The following is a 1,916-nucleotide window of genomic DNA, read 5'->3' as shown; positions in this document are numbered from 1 at the left end:
GGTAGAGAATTTAAATATATTCAAAAAATGGGTTTTTTTTGTTGATTTCAGTTTTGCTAACTGAAAATTCTATTATTTGGTAGAAAATTAATGTTTTATGTTAAATGTTCGTCTTCATTGGTAGAAAATTAACCTTCCGGGGGAAAAATTGCATTATTTTGTTAAAAATTCATTTGTTTTTGTTACAACTTTATTTTTTTAACTAAAAATTTATATATATTATCTTTGAACTCAATGAAACTTTTTTCAAATTAAAAATGAAATAATTATCAAAATTCAACTCAAAGTTGATTAATGTTCTTTGTAGGAAATTTTAACGATGTCAACTATTTGGTTACAAATTAATGTAGTTGGTAAATAATTTGTCTTCACTGTACACAATTTATCTTCTTACTTAGAAATTACTTGTTTTTTAATATGGGATCTCAAATTTTTGTTGAAATTTCACCCACAACTATTTTAGCACATTCTGATGGATTCACGTATTTTATTTGTCTGGAAAAATAATTTAAAATACACGAAACAAACAGTTTACAAGGGTATAATTTTACAACATATTTCAAGAAGAAAAATTTTGAAGCAATAACTTCTATCCATATTTTTGTCGTTTTTGAAACAACACGTTACGCCCAGTAGTGGCTTTCGGGTGATGGTCTTCTCTTAGGTGGAGGAGGCATATCGAAATCGGATGGGGCATATCCAAACGCGCCATCGCCAAGGTTAGAAACGGCGAAAATTTTACCAACCTCAAAGTGAGTTGGTCGTTCTATATTCCTTTCATATGGCTCTGAAGATACATATAATATATCCAATAAATCACCTCCGAAAACACATGCGTTGAGTTTAAGTGAATTCAGCCCAATGTATCGAACCACTGGATGGCGTCTAGTCGGGTCAATATCAAGGATCTAAAGGAAATTAAAAAATGTTATTTTTGTCCAAAAATTCATTTTTTTCTAATTATTTGCAAAGAGACTAAATTCTTACATATCCACCTCCATTAAGAGGCACCCAGAGATGAAATCTTCGATCAATTGCCATACGACCCAGAGTGACACGACCGCTGAAGATAGCAGGACTTATGGTTCCACGCCATTCAATAAAGTCAAAGACGACCTGAGGAGGCCCTGAAAGCAGTAATTTAATTACGAGTTTAATTATAAAAACTTACATTGGCACTTGATATATTTGATAATATGGTATCTAAGCCTAGAATGTTCCCCAAAATTTGTCTTTTAGAACAGAAGATGTTGGAAATAAATATAATTTTATGTTCCAACAGTGAATTTTCGCAAAGAATTGTATTTTATCCTTCAGGTCGAAGAATTATTTCTTGGATTCAAAATTCAAGTAATTTGTTGACTTTTTTTAAAATTTAAATTTAATTGTTTAAGCTGAGAATTGAACTATTCCATTTTATGCTTAAAATCAATTCACTTTTGTTGAAGATTCACACAAATCTTTCTCTAAAGAGAAATCAAATATTTCTCTAAAAATTACCAATAGCGACATTTGAAAACCTCGAAGAAAGGAATATTTCCAAATTCAAACATGTAATGAACGGTTGAGTTTCAGTTGAAGGGCAGTGTCACAGACTGTCAGATTTGTGTGCACAATAGAAATCACAAGATGGTAACATTTATTAATATGAAAGTTTATTACTAAATTTTTATTTAAATAATTAGTTTTAACCTGGAAAATAGTATATTTAGCTAGGCAGTTAAGTTGAACTGCATCCCAATTTAAAACAAATTTACAGCTGTGTACCGTGAGATTCTTTATCTGAATTAAGCAGAATAAGTGCAGATTTGTTGGGCCAGGGAGTGAAAGTAAAATGGCATTTGATTGTACCTTATACACACGCGCGTAGAGCTACGTTAAAAGTTCAAAATACACTTCGTAGTTTAATGTACATG

The 1,916-nt window shown here is 30.8% G+C and overlaps 1 protein-coding gene across 1 annotated transcript in view; it reads right to left on the bottom strand.

The window, feature by feature from the left end:
* Nucleotides 1-623: 623 nt before the first annotated feature.
* The window catches only part of LOC117183001, a 7,637-nt gene continuing 6,344 nt past the window's right edge, over nt 624-1,916 (bottom strand). Inside the window, exons 3-4 of the mRNA XM_033376133.1 lie at nt 988-1,127; nt 624-908 (exon numbers count right to left, since the gene is read on the bottom strand). Coding sequence (XP_033232024.1) covers nt 624-908; nt 988-1,127 — 425 coding nt within the window. The remainder of the gene's footprint in view (nt 909-987; nt 1,128-1,916) is intronic.

Source organism: Belonocnema kinseyi, chromosome 2 (genome assembly GCF_010883055.1).
Source record: "Belonocnema kinseyi isolate 2016_QV_RU_SX_M_011 chromosome 2, B_treatae_v1, whole genome shotgun sequence".
NCBI lineage: Eukaryota > Metazoa > Arthropoda > Insecta > Hymenoptera > Cynipidae > Belonocnema > Belonocnema kinseyi.
This window is presented reverse-complemented; position numbering and strand designations above follow the sequence as displayed.